Genomic DNA, 20,630 nt, shown 5'->3' on the forward strand with positions numbered 1-20,630 from the left:
TGACGGGGGAATCAAAAATCATTTTTATGTTGGACCTGCACATTTTTTATTAAAATATAGTTGATTTACAGTATTGTGTTAGTTTTAGGTGTACCATATAGCAATTCATTTATTTTTTTCTGATTATATTCCACTATAGATTATTACAGTATATTGAATATAAATCCTGCATTTGTAGCATTTGTACATTCTTCCTAATCAACTAGGGAAAAAATCACATTCTCCTTCATATTTTACTTTCCTTTTCCAAAAAGGAATTAAGTTTTTGTGGAAATTTAAATTTGTTCCTTCCATTTACCAAGAAAATGGTATTACTCTTGTTTTCAATCTGTTCTATCTCAGTTTAGTTTCAAGTTGAGACTTTATTTCATTTCCAGCCATGTAAAGAGTGGCTGGTATTCCTCTATTACCTCTTACTTTTGGACATAATTGCTTGGTGAGGCAATAAGCCTACTGGGTAAATCAAACTCTCTACTTTTCACTCTATACATATGCTTCAGTTATGTTAGAAGAAACCCATATACAACACTTCCTTCTGCAACTAAGTTTCAAACTGTCATGAATCAGTTGAGCGAAAGCAGAGAGATATTGAATGAAAACACTTTTTGCAATAAATGTTAAGCCCTTCTCATTTCACTATTAGCTTTGGTTTCCTGCTGATCCTGCTGTGATTAGTCATGTCCGACTCTGCGATTCCCATGGATGGTAGCCCACCAGGCTCCTCTGTCCATGGAATTTTTCAGGCAAGAATACTGAAGTGGGTTGCCATTTCCTATTGCAGGGGCTCTTCCCAACCCCTGGATCGAAACTGTGACTTTTATATCTCCTGCACTGGCAGGTGGATTCTTTACCACCGCGCCACCTGGGAAGCCCCAGCTTTGCTATAAATTATGAAATAGGCAGGTGGGTTAACATCCTTTGTTTTCAGGGCTCCTTAGCATTTTGACAACAAATAAAAGCCGAGATTTCTGGTTACATGAGTCTATATCCTGAAAGGTGGCTCAAACCAAACGAAAGAAGAAAATAACCTGAGAACGAGTCCAGCATCCTTTTCCTTCAGGGGCTTGATATTATAGGGCCTAATCAGGATTAATGAACAGCCTGCAAAGTGCCCTAGTGGCACCAACAGTATTTGCCTTGGTTGAGAAATTTGGACTTGACTCAGCCCATCTGCTCTCACTGCAGCCCAAGGTTGGCTTTCATTTGCTGATCATGCTGTCAACTTGGTTTAGAATATACATGGGTGAGGCATATGCTTGGCCTTTGCTGCCCAGGGAGATGCTGGCATAGAGAAATGTGAAGGATCCTGATTGAAGCTCACATTTACAGACTCTCCTTTTCTCTTCTCCCCTAGTTACTGTGACAGTGGGAGGCAAGCAACACTTGCTTGGACTGTATGACACCGCAGGACAGGTACGTTTTTCTTATCTTGATTCATGAAGGGTTTGGGAGGGCAGAGAATGATCCATTTGACTAAGTTTATGGGGACTGATGGTGTAGACATTACCTCCTCTGATGACCTGGGGCGAATTTATCATATACCCAAATGACAATCAAAATATTTTTAATATCTTAAAAATATCTGTAATAACAGGAAACTAAATCATTATGAGATTCAAGGTATTAATAAGCAAATACCCATTCATTTATTGATTGATGACTATCCCTAATCAAAATCACATATTTCGTGAAGAGTTCCAATTTCTTCTAACCCATGCCAATTCCAGATTCAGGGTTACTGAGTCAATTTCATAAATTTTAGTTTCATCCACTATCTTTTTTCCATGTTGTATTCTTTACCCACTCTTTATTTAAAAAGCCTAATGAGCTGTGGAAAGGTACAAAAAGAGATAGGGAATGGGGGTCAGGGAATAGAAAAAAGATGGATTTAGTATCAGAAGGAAAAAAAATCAGGATCCTGGATGGTTTCCCAAAGTGAGGGTCAACCCCTGAACAACTGGAGTTGAATCTAAATTCTCTATTCTTGAAATATGCTCATTCTGTCAGAAATATTTCTTCAAGTCAGAGATCTTGGCCAACCAATATGTAAAGCAATAGAACCCTCAATTCTTAAACCAGTTAACACATTCTCTGCTAGGGTGAAAATGTCACCTTATCTTTTTTTCCCTTGTATCTCACATGTCATTACAAAAAGTTTCTAGTTATAAGTTCACGGGCCAGAGGGGCAGTGGTTAAGTAATTGATGGCTATGACCCAATTTCTTTGACAGAGCTTTTGTTACCATACATCCTGTTTCATTTATTTAAGTCAAAAACAGTGGGTTGTTCAGTCTGTCCAAATTCATACATCTTAAGTCCTTTGGAGTAAACATTTGACCCTGCTTATTCCCACTGTGAGTCTCCTGGTAATTGTTATATGTAGTTATGCATTTATCTAGATTTTTTTCACAATTATCCGGAGATACGTCTTTTTGCTCAACTTGAAAACAAAACAAAAAAAAAGTCATAATAAATAAAATTCTCCTTGGGATTTCTGTATGCATTGGCAAGAACCACTGTATAAATGTCTTGCTGTTGTTGTTCAGTCGCCCAGTCATGTCCGACTCTTTGTGACCCCATGGACTGCAGCACGCCAGGCTTCTCTGTCCCTCACCATCTCCCAAAGTTTGCCCAAGTTCATGTCCATTGCATCAGTGATGCCATCTAGCCATCTCATCCTCTGATGCCCTCTTCTCCTTCTGCCCTCAATCTTTCCCAGCATCAGGGACTTTTCCAATGAGTTGGCTGTTCACATCAGATGATGGTGGCTCAGACAATATAAATGTCTATGGAACATCAAAAGCAGGTGTTCCACAGACAGGCAGAACCAAGCAGTGGAGAACTTGAAAAATCTAGCAGCAGTCTCAAAGCTTCTAAAAGCATCTAGTTTCCCCTCACTGGCAGATGGGTGCTTTAGCATCCCATCAGGAACCAGAAAGTGGAGGAGACCTCTCACATCAATACCAAGACACACAACTAGGAAAGGATGCCCACAGACACGCAGATTGGAATAGTGAGTGGCTCCTCTGTGCTAAGGTACCAGACTTCAGTGCAGCTCCTGCTTGACTCCCCTCCACCAGAAAGCATTCCAGCAATGGAAGGAGGCTGCTCTTTGGGCTGGAGTTGCCTATTCTCATTCAATCACACAGTCACTGGGGTACCCCCATTCATCAGGACTCACAGCCTGAAAAACAAAGTGTACACCCTTCTCATACATAATCATATCTTATGAATATAATCCAGTTTGAAGAGTTCAACACAGCAAGGATTATTGCCTGACTCTGAAACCTGTTTCCCTTGCCTTCTAAAAAAGCTCCCTATGCCCCCTGCCCTGTGCCCAGCCAGTTCTCCCTAATTCTATAGCAATCCACTACAATTGTCAGCTTCTGTGCATTAACTGTTCTCAGAACAGCTTCTCCCTGGCTTCTATTTAATTTCAAATCCAACAAAACTGCATAAAAGCAGTTTAAGTATTCTTTCCCACTGCTCCATCTTTTTAGAAAAATTTTAAAATAATACTAATATCAGAGTAGAGACTCTAAAGCAGTGGAAAAGACATGTTTAGACTCCAAACTGACCCAAAATTCTGACACAGGAGAAAGTGACAATTGCTGATAGAATATAACAACAAATGGGTTACAGATAATTCTTCAACTTAACTTTCACTTTAATGCTTTCCACTAGCTGCTTTGAAAGCCTAGAGGTAGACAAGGGGGGGGAACATAAAATGTGGGGAAAAGAAATCAGAACATATCTTAAAGTCGGTTATAGAACTGAAATTCCAAGATTAGGACCTTTGAAAATGATTTAAATAGTGCCGTAAAGAACCAGAGTAATTAAGCAAAACAATTGCAGGCTAGACCTAAGGGAGACCTTTGAGCAGTAAAGGGCTGTGAAGTGTCGGAATGCATTCCACTGAAGGATTCACTTAATTCTTTACGTGGAACAGTGGTTCTCCGACTTGAGCAGAGAAATGAGAATCACATATAGGGCTGGTTAAAACCCAGTCCCTGGGCGCCCCCTCTCAGAGCTGCTGACTCTACGGTTCTGGGATGGTGCCCACACACTTAAATTTCTGACAGATAACTTTGAGAACCACTGTTCTAGAACCTTGGGACTCAGAGTCTAGACAGCCAACCAGCAGCATCACCAGGGACCTTATTAGAAAGGCAGAATCTCAGGCCCCATCCCCCACCTACTGAATCTGAAAATGCATTTTAAGAAGATATCCTGGTGATTCATACACACATTAAAACTGGAGTCTTTGTTGGTTGAAACAGTGTTCCTAATGTTAGGAGGATGCAGTGAAAAATAACCATTACCCAAGTTGATTGCCATGGCTTCACAACTCTGCCAGTAAGGCTTTGTGACAAATTTAATTTAGAAGCATTGTCCCAAAATTTCCATTCCCAGCTTCAGGGAAGATAACCTCCTCAGTTATATTCTCACAAATGTTGCTGAGGTCACATGACTAAGGAAGATCTAGAACTAATTCAAAATTACTCATTTGATCAGAGTTACTAACAAGAAAGAAAGGTAATCTCAGAACCAATTGATTGTTTCCTGAGCTGCAAAAAAAGAAACAAGCCTCCGAACCTGGCTATAGGGTTCCATCTGGCTGTGAATAATTAGATTTTCATACACGAACAAACTTAGGAACAGGGCCCCCTCATCTTTGTCTTGAGTTAACCAGGGCTCACAGTTAAAAACAACCTCAAGAAGCACACGTGTTCAGAAAGATAAAGTGCAAGAAAATATTACCTCTACCCTCAAAGTCAGCCCTGGACAAAACCATCTGACCTGGTTCCCTCCACTTTGCCACACCTCGTCACCTGGGGCACCACCGCAGTCCCACTAGACTTGCCTGAGACACCTTCCGGCACCGCACAGCCAGCCCAGCATCTGCTCAAGACAGTTTGTAACGAACTGCATGCATACACTGCCAGCATGAGGCAGCTGCTGGCAAACATTAGCTCTCTTCCCAAACCCCTGAAACAAATGGATACTTGAGCTGTGAGTGGAGCTCTTTGTAGACAAAGAGTCTTCAGAACTCTGGTTCATCTGTTCCACAGAATTCCAAACATTCAGTTAGGAAATGAAGTGAGGGGCTTTTTCACAGGGTCACTCTACATGTTACGCCCCAGCTCACACCAGGGAGGCTGATAAGGCCCAGGTATGTAAGCCGAATCTATTTAGGTCCTGCCTACCCACCAGGGCTTCCCTGGTAGCCCAGAGGTTAAAGCGTCTGCCTCCAATGAAGGAGACCTGGGTTCCATCCCTGGGTCGGGAAGGTCCCCTGGAGAAGGAAATGGTAACCCACTACAGTATTCTTGCCTGGAGAATCCCATGGACAGAGAAGCCTGGTAGGCTACAGTCTACAGGGTCGCAAAGAGTCGGACACGACTGAGCAACTTCACTTTCACTTTCACCCAGCCTGCACAACACATGCCCCAGTAGCGTGTGGCTGAGAGGCTTTCTGAGAGGGATTTCTAGAGCCCAGGTCTTTCGCTTGACTACAGAGTCTGGAGCTGACTTTTTCACAACATGCTTACAGGCCAATTTTAAAGCATGTTCATGAGAGACTTGGGCTTCCCCAGTGGCTCAGTGGTAAAGAATCCACCTGCAATGCAGGAGATGAGGGTTCAACCCCTGGATCAGGGAGATCCCCTGGAGAAGGGAATGGCAACCCTCTCCAGTATTCTTGCCTGGGAAATCCCATGGATGGAGGAGCCTGGCAGGCTACAGTCCAGAGGGTCGCAAAAAAGTCCAACACGATTTGGTGACTAAACAACTGCATGAGAGACTAGGGGAGAGAGGAAGCAGGGTGGGGGATGCTGCCGCAAGCCTGGACATTTGCTGGCTGAGAAAGGCCGAAATGGGAGAGGGGTCTCTCCCAGGTCACGGCCCAGAACCAGGCAACCCCCACCCCACCCCAACCCGGCCCCCTAGAGTGGGACCAGTCCCGGTACTAAGTCACCTCATCTCTGCCTCTCATGGGCCCTGGCCTGCAGGAACAACGTGAGTAAAACCCTGCTGCAATTGCAGCCTCTTAGGGCAAACTCCAGGACAGACGTATCTCAAAGACAGCATTTGCAAAAGTGGCAGTTAGCTGTGCTGCAGGGAGAAATGAGACTCTCCTGGTGTCAGGAGCCTGGCTTCTCAGCAGGATAAACCCCTGAGTTCTCAGCACATGAGTACCACTGGATTAGGGCTGTCCTCTTGTGGGCAAGTACAGATTGGTGTCTGTCACGGAGAAACCACAGCAGCTCAGCTGTCCCCAGTGACCATTACTGTATGAGAGTAGGAAAGCCATCAGTCATACCACTCACTCAGTCAGGGCACATCTTCAATGCCCTAAATCCTGAAACCCTTCTCCTACCCTCTCCCTGAATCCCCATACCGCCCATACCTCCACAGGGGCTGGAAAGGGAGACATATGACCAGGTAGGGAGGCAAGTACACCAGGGGTTCATTAACGGCAGCGACCCAGGGCCCACTTGAAAGGACAGGAGCCTTCCCGTTTGTTATTAGCTGACCCAAGGGCCCTCTGGAGCCCAGAATCCAACTTCAACTCTCTATGTTGTCTGCCTAAAACCTCAGAACAAATGTTCTTCCTCAATGAGCGACTCAAACTTTCTTGCTCATGTGCCTCTTAATATGGTTTTAGAAGTGTTCAAACTCGGGGGCAGGGGGTGAGGATGACCTCCCAACCACTAACGAATCTGCTGTGTTTAAGACACAGGTCTGTGGTCTACAAACACTGACACATTCTATTCTCAGAGCAACCCTCTAAGGCCAATACTATTATCAACCTATTTTACAGATAAGAAAACTGAGGCAGAGAGAACTTACCCAAGGTCCCACAGTAGCCACAGGCAGGGCTGGAATTTGAACCCTGTGAATAGGTCTGTCTAGCCCGCGTTCTTAAGCACTAAACTACACTCCTGCCCTCTGTGTGCCGCCCACATTTTCCAAACCAAGCCTGACAGATCCAAATGTACTTATGGGAGAATAAAAAGAGAGACCATGCTGAAAATCTGGGGTAAATGTCATTAAACCAAGAGGACTTGGAAGCAAATTTCTATTTCCAATTTGACGTGGGTACGGGGGTGAGGAGGGGTGAAGGGACTGCTCAGTGCAACTCTCCTCTCCTCCCCACTCAAAGTGTGGTCCCAGGACCAGCGCCACCAGGAAACCCATTAGAAATGCAACTTTTCAGACTTCATCCCAGACCTGCTGCTGAATAAGAATCTGCATCCTGACAAGATCCCCAGGTAATTTAAACACATGCAAAGTCTGAGGAGAGCTGGCCTAATGGTTTCACTTACTCACCATCTGTGCCATCACAGTGTGGCTGATGCAGACATATTTCAAATACAAGTGTTTAGTCCGTCTGTCTAAGGCTGAGGCTGAGGCTGTCCCTGAGCTTTTCTTGTTTGATAATCACCCATAGTTACCCCCAGAACACGAGATTTGCCTTCAAAGCAAACACTCTCCTGCCCTCAGAATGAAGTTGGGTAAAAAGCACTCAAAAGCCTACCTTTACAACATCCCACCCTTCTCTCCACCCCAACCCCAGCCTCTTTGTCTACTTTAGCCCTTGAAGCCCCATTCAAGTCACTGTTGCAGTCTTCCATTCTCAGTTTCAACATTGGAAGGGGACTCAAATACCAGATAGACCACTGACCCTTTATATCATCTCAACATGTGTGCATCCAACCAAGACTCAAAACGTGGTCGTGGTGGTTTAGTCGCTCAATCGTGTCTGACTCTGTGACCCCAGGGACTATAGCCCACCAGGTTCCTATGTCCATGGGATTCTCCAGGCAAGAATACTGGAGTGGGCTGCCATTTTCTTCTCCAGGGAATCTTTCTGACTCAGGGATTGAACCTGCATCTCCTGCACCAGTAGGCAGATTCTTTACTGCTGAGCCACCAAGGATTCCCACTCAAAACGTGCTCCATTGCAAAAAAAAAAAAAAAAAGGAATCAAATTATCAGCTGGTACAAATTTAAGTCCCCCAACCTCCCAGTCCCCAGCCCTCAGTCTGAGGGAACACTTACTTATATTAAGCCTGAATCCCCTGCTGTGTTTTATAGCTGCAGTCCGTGGGGAAGAGGAGCTGAAATGGGTCAGGCCAGCCCAGGTGTGAGCCTTCTTTAATGGTACACTTGTTCTGTGGCCCCGATTCAATCATTCAGTGTCTACAATGGAGTCACCTAGAGGACCCGTTAGGTCACAGAGCAGGCAGCCCTGCTCCCAGAACCTCAGCGTCAGAAGGCTGGCCAGCACCTGGAAATGTGCATCCCTCACGAGCTCCCAGGTGATGCCCATGCTCCTTTGGGAGCCACTGCACTAATGATCTCTAAGCCCTCTTCCAGCCTTGGAATTGTATTTTCCCAATTCCGTCAAAAACTATTCTATAGTATTCTATTATCAGAGAGTTAACTAAAAGCAAGGCTTCCCTGGTGGCTCAGTGGTAAAGAATCTGCCTGCCATGCAGGAGACCTGGGTTTGATCCCTGGGTTGGGAAGATCCCCTGGAGAAGGGAATAGCTCCCCACTCCAGCATTCTTGCCTGGAGGATCCCATGGACAGAGGAGCCTGGTAGGCTACAGTCCATGGGGTCACAAGAGTTGGACATGACTGAGAAATTAACACAAGACAAGAGAAATTTCACCTCTCACTTTCACATAAATCGAATTGTTTCCCATATTTTCATTTTTTCCCCCACCAGATTTCCAGTTCTTATTTACCTTATATAGTTTTTATAGCATCCTTAATGCTATATGCTAGGCATTCAGTAGGAAATTAATTAATCTTTTTAATTGGAATTATACAGCAGGACTGAGCTTCCCTGGTGGCTCAGGTGGTAAAGAGTTCGCCTGCAATGCAGGACACCTGTGTTCAATGCCTGGGTGGGGAAGATCCCCTGGAGGAGGGCACGGCAACCCACGCCAGTATCCTTGCCTGAGAATCCTCATGGACAGAGGAGCCTGGTGGGCTATAGTACATGGGGTCGCAAAGAGTCGGGCACCACCAAGCAACTAAGCACAGCACAGGACATACAGCAGCACTAAAATTTCCACAGAAGAGAGATCCAGAATACAGAGCAGGATAAAGCCCAATGAAGGACACAGTCAGAAGTCACCCAGTTGGACCTACTAGGAGAGAAAATTATCAAAAAACCAAACTCCTGTCACCTTCCCACCTATCAGCAACCCAGGGTCTTCCTAACTTTCCCATAATGTAAATAGAATTCCTTTGAGAGTTTCTGGGTAAAGAATCAAGTAAACATGATCCTTTCAGACTACCAGTTATTTGCTTATCTAGTTGTGACCCGATTTGTCCAGTTGTGACATTTCTCCCAATTATGTTGTTTTTTTAGGCTTTGAGGTTTTAAATATACAGTGTCTGCTGCCATCTGGTGGTACTTTCTGGTAGATGCAGACCTAGAGACAGGCCTTTCTTTAGATCTATAGATACTACACCCACACCATGGTCTAACATTTCTTTTCCTAGATCCTTGGGTAAAGCATCAATCCATATTAAGATTCCTAGAGAAGTGAATTTTAAAGAAAATGCTTAATCTGTCACTTAAAATTCTGGGCTGAAACAAATTACATGTTCACGATTAAGAGCTAGAACTGGATTCAGGCCAAATACACTATCCTGGTGTTTAAGCTCTGCAATTTTGGTCCAGTGCTGAATTTCTCTACCCCTTAATTTCCTCTTCTATGAAATTCAGACGTTGATGTACCATGTTTTCAGGGCTAGTGAGAGGATTCAACTAGATCATGCATGAAAGCTTGAAACAGTGCCTGGCCCTTAGTAATAAGCCCTTGATATGTCTTCAGTTGGTAGTCAAGGAGATGTAACTCAGTTGTTCTCAACTCCATGCCAACCTCAGGCCAGTGAAATTAGAATACCCAGATACCCAAACCCACTCTCAAGAGATTCTGATTTCACTGATCCCAGGGTAGGGAAGGAAGAGGTAGGTAGTTGGCTAGCAGGGCATCGGGAGGTTTTTAAATCTCCCCAGGTGATTCTTATGAAAACTACAATAAATGATCCATAGAAAAGCCACGTATTCATTTGCAGGTCACAGCAGACCCCGTGTCATCCAGTCAGTCAATAGCACTTATGGAATATTTGCTATGGACGGAATATAAGTGGGGCATGAGAAAAAAACAACACAGCCCCTACTCCATTTATGACAATGCAGATGAGAGGATGAAGTGACAAGAAGCAGGTGGTGTCAGGAACAGCTATAGATTATGGGCGGGGAAGGAGAGTTCTTAGCTTGTGGACTTCACAGCTACTGTGAGAGAGAAGGGAGAGGGAAGAGAGACCCTGGGAGAGGTTTGGCTTTTAGGGCTAGTTGTGTACAGAGGAGGCGGTACTTATAAAAGATGTTGTGCCCTCCCACCACTACCAGCCTCAGCATGCAGATACACACACAGACATGGGCACAACTTGACTGAGATGCAGTCGTAGGCCTGGCCCCAATCAGTTTTTAAGCAACATACTCAACTCCCAATTAACTGCTTTAATAGAAATGTGGTAAATGAGCCACAATAACTGACTTCTTGTGTTTCTAGTTCACTTTTTTTAGGATTTTAGGATTATTCAGCATCCTTGCCAGCCTGCATTGCATTTTGCTTAGGCTGTGATAGAATTAGAAGCAGTAATAGTGTACTGAGCCCATGTGCTGGGCACTAAATGACAGATACACGCATACTGACCAACCAGAGATGACCATGCCTGACATTCCAAAGGGTTTCCTCCCAGGCATATGTGTACATGGCCATGTGCGCCCCCTTTTAATAAAGATGTAATTAGAGTCAATAGAAAGTGAGGTCGATATTTTTAAATATCCGTACATATTAAGTTTAAAATAGCAAGTATCAGGACTTCCCTGGTAATCCAGTGGTTAAGAATCTATCCTGCAATGCAGGGGATGTGGGTTCAATCCCTGGTCGGGGAACTAAGATCCCACATGCTGTGGAGCAAGTAACTAGGCCACAACTAGAGAGTCCACACACTGCAATGAAAGTTTTCACATGATGCAATCAAGATCCTGCATGCCTCCCTAAGACCTGATACAGCCAAATAAATAATTTTTTTTAAAAGCAAGAATCATACAATTTAAGCTATATAATCAATTAATTTTTAAATAAACATGTATATGTTATATATGTAAATAAATGTTAAAAGTTTAGAAGGATACTGTTACAAAATGACTCCATCTGGGAAGAGAGAAAAAACTATTAGAGATAAAGCGCTGGATAGAAACAAACTTTTACTTCTAATTCTATGTCCTTACATAACGTTTGAATATTTACAGTGAGCATATATGTTTTATAATTTTTTTAATGTTAGAAAGAGTGGTAAGGACAGACCCTAATAAATGAACTGATACATTGTCCATTTCTATGTATATGTGTGTAAGTGTGAACATACAGATTTGGTTGCACCTATGTATATATCATGTGTGCTTGTATGTAGTATGTATATGTATATGAAGTATACTGTAGTGTGTATGAACACTGGTGTCATACTGTGGTATGTGAGAACATGTATTATTAATATGTGTATACAGTATATACAAATAAAATATACACACACACATAAAGTTACTGTGCACTTGTTACCAAATTCTATGAAAAAAGATAAAACCTAATAAAATAGCAGATTTTACCTTGGAACCTCCCAAAATATTTTATATACACTAAAAGGTACTTGCTGACTTTTCCCAAAGTTGAGATGATTCAACGTTTTTCTTTGTCTCTATCATCTCCCACTAAAATAGCATATACATAAACATCTTATGCAACCACAAGCTCTTCAACCAAAGCATATTCTGGTCTGAAAAGTCTTTGGGGGAAAATCATTAATCTGGTATCTTATTTATTAGGTCACAATATGACTTTTAGGTAGATTTAGAAATAAATCCCAAATTCTTAGCTCTAACCCCTCACACAATATATTTCTTCAAATATTGTGGTGTATGCTTTGGCAACAACTCGTTGCTTTGCATTTTAGTTAGCTTATTCTAAATTGAATTTCAATGCAAATTTTTTTAAATTACATAAGGAGAGAATTTCTGTGCTTTGGCCATTGGCCTACTACTTTAAATCCATATTCAATACAACACAATTCCCATAGACACAAGAATCGCAATAATTCTTCTTGAGTTATAGTCATTAAAAGGATGAACCTTATAGTATGTAAATTATCCCACTAAAGCTATTTTTAAATGTTTTTAAGGGTTTTGTTTCATTTTGTCTTGTTTTTTTAGTTCATCTTAAAAGAGGGCAATTCATAATTGCTCTGTACACAACAAAGTGTTTTCCTGGCCAATGGCTCCTTTCCTTCTGGTCATACAGGGAATCACCAGATTCCAGGGTCGGGGAAGAAACGGCGTCAGAGGGCGCTGCGTCGGGGAAGGAACAGCGTCAGAGGGCGCTGCGGGGGAACCTGAAGACTGCGTCACTCCTGGAACCACCCGGGCCACACCTCACCCTGTTGCATCAATACAAACACACAGACTCTTTGCTCTTCCCACAGGAGGATTACAACCAGCTGAGGCCGCTCTCCTACCCCAACACGGATGTGTTTTTGATCTGCTTCTCTGTCGTAAACCCTGCCTCGTATCACAACGTCCAGGAGGAGTGGGTCCCGGAGCTGAAGGGCTGCATGCCTCACGTGCCTTACGTCCTCATAGGGACCCAGGTTAGAAGGCGGCGTGGCCGGGGAGGGCGGCAGTGGGGGCTTACCAAAATGGAAAGACCCTGTAGGCATCTCCTGGACATCCTGTTCTACCAAACACTGGTGAATAGAGGGTCTCAGGTACAACAGTCCTATGAACAGCCTTTATCATGAACCACGTGGTTATTCAGCCCAGGGTTGAAAAGACAATAGAACTATTGCATATGTAACAGGAAGTTTCCGTGGGGCCTTTAAAAATTCTTCTCTCCACTTTTTGTCTTTAAAAAACAAAGTCATTTTTTAAACAGACACCCTTCTCCAGTTCTGAGTCAGAGGAATGAGGTGTAGATGTCAATTACACTTATTACCTAATTTTTTTAATATCTAAAATCCACGATTGTTTGAAAGTCACAAAATAGGTGTGAATGTCAAAATGACCGCAGCAATCAGAATAGGCTCATTATGACAGAAACTCCTCAATAACAGTCCTTGAAAAGGAAGACAGAAAGTCACTGTTCCCTATTCCCTTGAAGGCCCCCGGTCTTTCAGATCTTAGAAATGATATTAAAACAGATATATATAAGACAAAGCTGCAATTGTAAAAGACTTTAAAGTGTTTTGAAAGCTAATAAAGTTCCATAGTTTGAATTTCCAACAGTAAGCCAGTTCCCAAACACATTAGAGATTGTTCTAGCTCTTTATAGTTTTAAATAGATTGTTCTTTGCTATGTTAAAACCCAAATTACTATCCCAAAGACACAGAAATGTAATGATACTGAAGAGCTTTATTGTTGTCTGTTTCATATGCAGCTGCTTTCTACTTCTCATTTTACATTCTGCTTGACCAAGAGAAATTTTCAAGTAAGAGAAAGGAAAATATTTCCAAGAGAATATGTGGACTAACAGATCCATAAATATAATTAACACTTCTGCTCTGAAAGATAATTATTTGTTTGTTTAAATAAAATCTTTTGCCTCAACTCTAGATGATAACGTTTGATGATTTGGTAAGGAAATATATGATGGGACATGCCAACATCTTTGTATGATCCAAATCCTTTTTATAACCCGTGGGCACTAAGTTAAACAATTAAGGCAAAAAAATAAAACCCACCCACAAAGTAGTAAAGCTGAGAAATGGGCTTTCGAAGGGAGCCCTAAAGTCATTTTTTCTTTAAAACACAAGCTTTGATGTGCCCATATTGACACGCATGCATGTATGCATGGGTTCACACACAGAGAGATTAAAGCAACTTAAATATTTAAATTTTCAACCCTCATCCACACATGGACGCTATTTTTGAAGTAGTTCTATGTTTGAAAAGATTAATGTTTATTCCTTGAGCAAGCCCCTTGGAAATTCCTCTTTAGAACTTGCCTTCAGAGCCTACAGCACATTCTTTAGAATATCCTCACAAGTGACAAATCTTCATCCCTTTGAGTATGAAGATTTGGTTTGGAAAAGTCTATGTATATAATATACATATAATCAGAGCCAGGAAATAAACTATTAGAGAATTGGTAATATAACTAGAGACCAAATGAGGTGTCACTGCACAGTAATAAGACTGATTATTTTGCATATCCTATAAGTAGTGTAGGAAACTTCAAAAGCATTTGAAACAGCCACAGAATCATTTGAATAAGTCCTCAGCTCCCAGGGTAGTAGTGAAATTTCCCTGATAGCTCAGTTGGTAAAAAATCCTCCTGCAATGCAGGAGACCCCAGTTCGATTCCTGGGTCAGGAAGATCTGCTGGAGAAGGGATAGGCTACCCACTCCAGTATTCTTGGGCTTCCTTTGTGGCTCAGCTGGTAAAGAATCCACCTGCAATGTGGAGGACCTGGGTTCCATCTCTGGGTTGGGAAGATCCACTGGAGAAGGAAAGGCTACCCACTCCAGTATTCTGGCCTAGAGAATTCCATGGACTGATAGTCCATGGGGTTGCAAAGAGTTGGACAAGACTGAACAACTTTCACTTTCACTTTCCCAGGATAATAGTTTTGAAGGCTAAACTATAAGGAAAGCCTGGGGTATACATATACAAAGAACTCACTTTAATTCTAGACATAATATGGCCATGTGTATGTACTTCCTTAAAGAAAATTCAGCAATTTCACGGGTGTCTAGTGGGAAAACATCTCTATTATGTCACAGTTTGAAATATCTGGTAAGGCCTGAAAAAATGAATAAATGTATCACATGTGTGTTTTTTGCCAGATTGATCTCCGAGATGACCCCAAAACCTTGGCCCGTTTGCTGTATATGAAGGAGAAACCTCTCACTTACGAGCATGGTGTGAAGCTTGCAAAAGCGGTACCGATTTTGAATTTCATTTTCAATGGTTTCTGAGAGACAAGTTTGCTGTATGCTTTAGAATGGAAGAGCTACATAGGCTTTTGCTTTAAAATGCAAAGTGTTCAAAATCATCTCTCTGCTTTATTCATTTCCTCTGTTCAAGTCAGGCTGGAAGGGACCATGTGGTTGGCATTCTTGTCAGCCAGCACTGTCTGGTTTTCATTAAGAAAGAAACTTGATGAATTTAAACAGCTGAAGCACTTATCATTTGATTTAGCAACCTTTAGAATATCCATTTGCCATATTGAGTATGAATAAAGGGAATCATTAGATACATATTTGTAAACCTCACTGCTTATTATCCATGTAACTCGTTTAAATGACTCCATAAAAGGCATTTTGTGATTTTCCTGAGAGAAACTTAGATTTGCATCTGGCAGGGTTCTATTTGTTTAGTCTTTCTCACCCTATAATGAGTAGCCACTTAGAGGAGCTGGATTATGTCACCAACAGCATCTTAAAAGAGTAACATGGACTGAAAGGTAACTAGCTGAAGAATCCAAGGGGCTATTCACAGATAATAACTACTTGCTCACAGCTGGAACAGTTTCCATGATCCTTTCCATGGTCCTTTCTTCATTCTTAAGAGCTAAAGAATGATTTTGTTGGGGAAACAATTTAGACCAAATCTGTCTCCCATTTACTGCCAAGATGTGCACAAAAGCAGACACTAACATGTCCATGAGAGGATGAGGTACCAGATACAAAAGGAGGTTTATAAATCATATTCCATAACCTCCTCGTTGGTTTAGTCCCAAACCCATCAAGCCAAGCCAAAGGTCTCAGAAATTTCTCCTTTACTTTATTTAACTAACTGTGCAAACGCATGCCCTAGGGCAGAGTTAGGGGTCCCCTGCTTTTAAATAGGTCAAGAGTCACATTAATTACCAATTTTTGGTAAATAAAAATGCATGCATTTCTCTTATTAAACCTTTCTTATAGGCAACAAAATTAAGTGATGCATTTGAATAGAAATGAATTAAATAAAATTCTGTTTCTGTGGATTAATACATGAGAACATCTCACAAATATTTGAGAAACTGAATGCTTCTAGGGGGCTTCCCAGGTGGCGTTAGTGGTAAAGAACCTGCCCGCCAATGTAGAAGACGCAGGTTCAATCCCTAGGTTGGGAACATACTCTGGAGAAGGAAATGGCAACACACTCCAGTATTCTTGCCCTGAAAATCCCATGGACAAGGAGCCTGGCAGGCTACAGTCCAGGGGGGTCACAAAGAGTCGGACACGACTGAAGCAACTTAGCACTATGCTTCTAGGGATGGTAATGTTAGAACCAGCGGTGGGAGCCACCCATCCTGTTCTCACTAAGCACTTTATAAGCTCCATCTCATTTCAGCCTCTTGCTCCCCTCTTAGGTAGAGAGCAGTGGTCTTCTCTTACAGTTGAGGACCCAGAGTCTTAGGGAGATGAACAGGTTTGATTCACACAGCTGATAATAGGGGTGTGTGTGTGTTCAATTGCTCAGTTATGTCTGACTCTTTGCAACCCTTTGGACTGTAACCTGCCAGGCTCCTCTGTCCATGAAATTTTCCAGGCAAGAATACTGGAGTGGGCTGCCATTTCCTACTCCAGAGGATCTTTCTGACCTCCCCACCCCCATGCACCTGACCTTTTGTAAACCATCTCCTCAAACCATTTCTTTTCCCACCTATAAAATGGGCACATGTCAGACTTCCCTGGTGGTCCAACGATTAAGACTCTGCACTTCCACACAGAGGACACAGGTTCAATTTCTCGTTTGGGAACTACGATTTCATATGCCATGTGACACAGCCAAATTTTTTTTAAGAAATGGGCACATTTCTACAGGTTCTTCTTCCTTTTCCTCAAACATCCAGCTTCCATTCTCTCCCTAAAGTACTTAAACATGCTATGCTATGCTAAGTCACTTCAGTCATGTCTGACTCTGTGCGACCCCATAGAAGGCAGCCCACCAGGCTCCCCCGTCCCTGGGATTCTCCAGGCAAGAACACTGGAGTGGGTTGCCATTTCCTTCTCCAATGCATGAAAGTGAAAAGTGAAAGTGAAGTTGCTCAGTCATGTCCGACTCTTCGTGACCCCATGGACTGCAGCCTACCAGGCTCCTCCATCCATGGGATTTTCCAGGCAAGAGTACTGGAGTGGGGTGCCATTGCCTTCTCCGGTACTTAAACGTACAGTTCCACAAATGATTGTATGCAATTCCCAGCTAGATACCTTTCACAGTGAGGAGGCTCCAAAGGCTCAGCACCAGCTCTGCACAGAAACTTGTTTCCTGTGTCTCTTGCTTCTGGAGTCTCTCCCACCACCATCCTGTCAACGTCCTAGGCTGACTTCTCATTTGGGAAGTTGTTTTTTCCCTCTGAGACGAAGTCGTTCCAAAGCCTCCCATCTCATTTCATACTTATTTTAGGAACAATGGCTGAGTTCACCACTTCATTGCCTTTTGCCAGTTTCTCCTAGCAACTGCTCTCAGATACAGCGAAAATCATGTTTAGCTTACAAAATCCAATTTAGAAGAAAACCAAGCAAGAGTTTAACTTGTTTCATCACAATTCATGTAATTATAGAGATGCTTTAGGTTTCTCTGCACCCTGACTTTCCTGTCAAGTAGTTTATAATAACAGCTAACATTTATGGAGTGTTTGCAATGCACTGGGCCTCATGCCAAGTGCTTTACACACCTTGTCTTAATTAATCCTCCCAGCTACCCCCCAAGGTGTCCATATCATTACCTCCACTCTCCTAGTGGAAACTGAGGCTCAGAGAAGCTAAGATCACCCCCTCCTAGAAAGTGGCAGGGCCAGGATATGAAAACTGCGCTTAACCACCATGCTCTTCTACTTCTCCCCTCTAATCTGAAAAGAAACCCTTAGGTTTGGGGCTTCTTTGTTTATAGACTGAAGCCCCGTATCTTTTTTAAAGGCTTTTTTTGATGTGGATCATTTTTAAAGTCTTGATTGAATATGTTACAACATTGTTTCTGTTTAATGTTTTGGTTTTTTGGCCGTGAGACATGTTGGATGTCAGCTCCCCAGCGAGGGATCGAACCTGCACCCCCTGCAGGGTGAAGTCTCAGCCGCTGGACCACCAGGGAAGTCCCTGGAGGCCCCTATTGTAATGTGTATACTGTCCCCATGACTTAGATGCTTTGCAAGTTCAGATTTTGTATATTCTTTTGTTCAGTACTTGTCAATTTCCAAAATGTTTTTCATCTGAGAGGACATTTTATTTATGAGACATTTTCATGTCACACATATTTCCTATTATTTACACTCTAGAGTCAACTACATTTGTGTAAATGTTTTATATCAATTTATAATAAATAGTTATTGTTATCCCTTGCTTTACCCTTCCTCATTTGTGTATGTCTGTACTGCAACTGGACTTATTTGGCAATAACGAATACCTAATCTGTGCCACATTAGCTCTAAGATGATGATGCTTTCTGCATTCTCTTTCCCAAGCCCACTGAATACAATCTAAACATGGTTTTCTAAGCTCAGTCTTCCTAAGGTATTTCTGAATAAAACACTGGACCATTTTCCTTTTTTCAATCTTTGGCCTCGCCTGTCATCTTCTTCACCCTGTGCATTTTTTATTGCTACTCTCACTCTTTATCTTAGCACCCGTTTCTTGGGTTTTTAACTTGCACCAGTGGGGTTTAAAGCAGCAAGACTGCAGCAAAAACCCTGTCGTCAGTGTTCATGGAGTCCTTAATACCCTCCCGCTGACTGTGAGGGTCACCGTTACTCTCCTTGTTTTGTGTGCCGGCCATTTCCACTTAGTCCTGTGATGGGAAATCAGTCACTTCACTGCTGGGAGCTGGGCTACAGAGATCAGAGTGAGACAGCCCTGCCCTCAGGAGACCCACAGCCCAGAAGACGAGAGAGACAGGCAAGCTAAAGCACACCAGCTGAACAAATAGAACAGACACGTGCACAGACTGGAGTAGCAGAGAGGAGACAGTGATGGACACGTGTGGGGAGAAGGGCTCAGAGCCAGTTCTTGGAGCAGCCAACAACTGAGCCAGGATAATAAGTTTGTCAGGTGGACAAAATTAGAAGACTGGGGAGATCAAATTCCAAATAGGGAGACTAATACGTGCAAGTAATGGCCCAAATTTCACCCACAAATGTTTTGATCAACCAACATGGGTATTTTTGATGTGATTTAGTGGCCAACATTGATCAATTTGGAAACTTCATGTAAATATACACATTTCTAATTTCTTTAAAAAAAAAATCAGTACATCTGGCAGCACAATCCAGCATTTCCTCATCAGTTGAAACTTTTAAACAGTTTTTTAAATAAGGTATTGGGTTGGCCTGAAAGTTCATTCAGGTTTTCCCATAAGATGGTACAGAAAAACCTGAACCAATATATACTGTTCAGTAAGCCACAATCCCCACCACCTCATAATAACCTACACTCAAGCAGTGCGCTCACATTATCCATCCTTGAGTTGGCAGTTTCTACCAATTCTTGAAAAAAATATCAGCAGGCAATGCATCCAGCCTAGAAACACTTCCTCTTTCAGCAGTTTGGTCATCATGCTAATTTACTGAGATGGAATCTCTCTCATAAGTCCTTTGGTTCTCTTTCTGTCATGTGGCTCTCAAGTTGAACTTTCTCTCTGCATAACTTTCCTAAATTTTAAATAAGGAATAAGGAGCTTTTCCGCTACTAGCCATTTCTTTAGCTACCAGCTTACTCTGTTTATTGCACTAAATCTCTTCTTCCTATTTACATACAGTACCAAGCTTCCTTTTCCTTCCCTTCTTCTCTCAACGTCACTCAGTCATAACAAAATCTCCATCTCTTTGTTTTGCTCTTTCATCACATTTCTTTACATTTGCTAGAGAGACCTCAACAGAATGATTAAGACTCAGGCTCAGGAGACAGACACATTCAAATCTCTGCCATTTTCTTAGTTGTATGGCTTTGGGGAGGTTACCTTACCTCTCTGGACATCAGTTTTCTAAGCTGATGGAGAATGGTGAGAGACATACCTCTCAACTAAGTGAGCCAGTGTACCTACCGCAGGGTCTAGCTCACCTAGCTAGCATTGTTGTAGACACTGTGTCCTCTCAGATACGTCTGCAGCTGGGCAGACCTTCCGTTTCATTCCTTCCAGTTATGCCTTATCTTATTCTAGAACATGTCCCACCTCCACAAGGACCACCTGGAAGAAACACTAGGTTTTCTTTCACTTGATCGGTCACTGAGTTTGTTTGCCTGGTTTTTCCTTCTTGTCAGACTCTTTTATGTTCTGTATACCTCTGATAAATTTCCCAGCTTCTGAAACAATGTTACAGCCATTATCAAGTTATCAGGAAAATGTTCTCTCAGTTTACATTCCTCAGTCTCTATTTTGTTCCTGAAAACACATCATTTTGGTAAAGCATGTCCCAGATTGCTAACATGTGTATCTAAATAAAGATCTGTGAATCCTGAGCACTTGCAGATGGGTTCTAAATATTTGACAGTGTAGGTCCCTTTGCTCCAAGAGGCAGATGAAGTTGCTGCTGTAAAAGAGGCTATATTTCCCTGGGATGGTTTTGCA

At 42.5% G+C, this 20,630-nt stretch overlaps 1 protein-coding gene across 1 annotated transcript in view; it reads left to right on the forward strand.

Annotated features, from left to right (window-relative positions):
- Positions 1–20,630, forward strand: part of RHOJ (ras homolog family member J) — a 93,297-nt gene that overhangs the window by 67,169 nt on the left and 5,498 nt on the right. The window contains exons 2-4 of the mRNA XM_061429075.1: positions 1,355–1,413; positions 12,570–12,734; positions 14,930–15,025. Coding sequence (XP_061285059.1) covers positions 1,355–1,413; positions 12,570–12,734; positions 14,930–15,025 — 320 coding nt within the window. The remainder of the gene's footprint in view (positions 1–1,354; positions 1,414–12,569; positions 12,735–14,929; positions 15,026–20,630) is intronic.

The sequence above is a fragment of the Bos javanicus genome, chromosome 10 (genome assembly GCF_032452875.1).
Source record: "Bos javanicus breed banteng chromosome 10, ARS-OSU_banteng_1.0, whole genome shotgun sequence".
In the NCBI taxonomy this organism is placed as follows: domain Eukaryota; kingdom Metazoa; phylum Chordata; class Mammalia; order Artiodactyla; family Bovidae; genus Bos; species Bos javanicus.